Here is a 1,535-nt window from a genome sequence, read left to right as displayed (position 1 = left end):
ATTTCAGAAGAAAGTCATGCACACCACCAAGAAGACTAAGCAGTTGTACACTCCTTTCCGAATACCAAGAACATGAAAATCAGTCACGTAGGCTCTGACATGATATCAACACATGGTAGAACCAAATAGATGCATGCCAAAGTATCATTTATTATAAAATAAGTGTGATCCCTATGCTAACTATTTAATTGTAACATGACTGAATGTAATGAGTATATTAATAACTGAAGGAAAACTGTGTCTATCAGAATTGGAAATATCTTGACCCTAGGAACTTAGAAAAATGTAAATTACATAAATTCTATCTCTCACAACTGCCATTAAGGAAAATCCATTCTGTTCTTCCTCCAAGGATGCTGACCCCCTCCTCATTGCAGGACCGAGAGTTGCCTTATGATTCACAGGAATCTTAGGGAAGGAGCACAGGAAGTTGAGACTGACTCAGTCTCTTGCCGGTGGACAAGCTATAGCTTTCATTGTGGAGCAGTGTCAGGATAGTACCATCCTCAGGAACAGTTTATCTTTAGGCTGCCCCTCTCCGCATATTCTATTTCAAGAGGTCCTCAGAGAAGTCACTCCATCAGAAATATCCAGGGAATTTAGATTTAAAACTTTGAAATTTCCTATCATCTAATGAATATGAGGACATAGAAAGTGGTGGCCACAGAAAGGCTACCCGAAGATGTCTACATGCTGCTACCTGTCACCTGTGACTATGTTAGGATACACAGCAAAGAAGAATTAAGAATTGCCAACAGAACCAAGGTTGATCATCTCACTGTAAATGTGGGGGATTATCCTGGATTTTCAAATGGGCCCAATGAAATCCAAATTCCCTCAAATTTAGAAGAGAGAAGCAGAAGAAGCAGAGGCAGAGAGATGCTAGCCTTCTGACTTAAAGATGGAAGAAGGCGGTGGGCCCTCTCCACCTCCTTCTTCTGCCACTCCTGGAGCTGCTTGGGTGCTCGTTCGGTGCGGACCTGGTACCTCTTTTGTGAAGCGGCCTCGAGCACTCACCATGGTGGACAAAAAGCCCAAGGAAGGAGTCAAGACTGAGACCAACGATCATATTAACTTGAAGGTGGAGGGGCAGGATGGTTCTGTGGTGCGGTTTAAGATGAAGAGGCAGACACCACTTAGTGAACTCATGAAAGCCTGTTGTGAACGACAGGGTTTGTGGATGAGCCAGATCAGATTCCGATTCGATTGGCAGCCAATTAATGAAACAGACACACCTGCACACTTGGAAATGGAGGATGAAGATACAATGGATGTGTTCCAGCAGCAGACAGGTGTCTACTAAAAAGGGAACCTGCTACTTTACTTCAGAATTCTGTTCCTACAGACCAAGAATACATTCTTAATTAGAAAACTGCAACTTGGTTCCACCACATCCTGACTACTACAGTATAGTTTTCTCTACTCTTTCATTTTCCCCTTCCCCATTCCTTTATTGTACATAAAGTAACTGGTATATGTGCACAAGCATATTGCATTTTTTCAACTAAATGGCCAATGATACGTTTCGACTGACA

The 1,535-nt window shown here is 42.3% G+C and overlaps 1 protein-coding gene across 1 annotated transcript; it reads left to right on the top strand.

Annotated features, from left to right (window-relative positions):
• Positions 1-1,018: 1,018 nt before the first annotated feature.
• LOC306641254 (small ubiquitin-related modifier 2-A-like) lies at positions 1,019-1,303 on the top strand (the record flags this gene model as incomplete). The annotated part of the gene is made up of 1 exon (XM_079106251.1): positions 1,019-1,303. The coding sequence occupies one exon, from the start codon at positions 1,019-1,021 to the stop codon at positions 1,301-1,303; it is 285 nt and encodes a 94-aa protein (XP_078962377.1).
• Between the last annotated feature and the right edge of the window lie 232 nt (positions 1,304-1,535).

This window comes from Sciurus vulgaris (genome assembly GCF_902686455.1).
Source record: "Sciurus vulgaris genome assembly, chromosome: 12".
NCBI classification, from domain to species: Eukaryota; Metazoa; Chordata; class Mammalia; order Rodentia; family Sciuridae; genus Sciurus; species Sciurus vulgaris.
The sequence above is the reverse complement of the archived record's forward strand: the minus strand, read 5'-3'. Positions and strand labels throughout refer to the sequence as shown.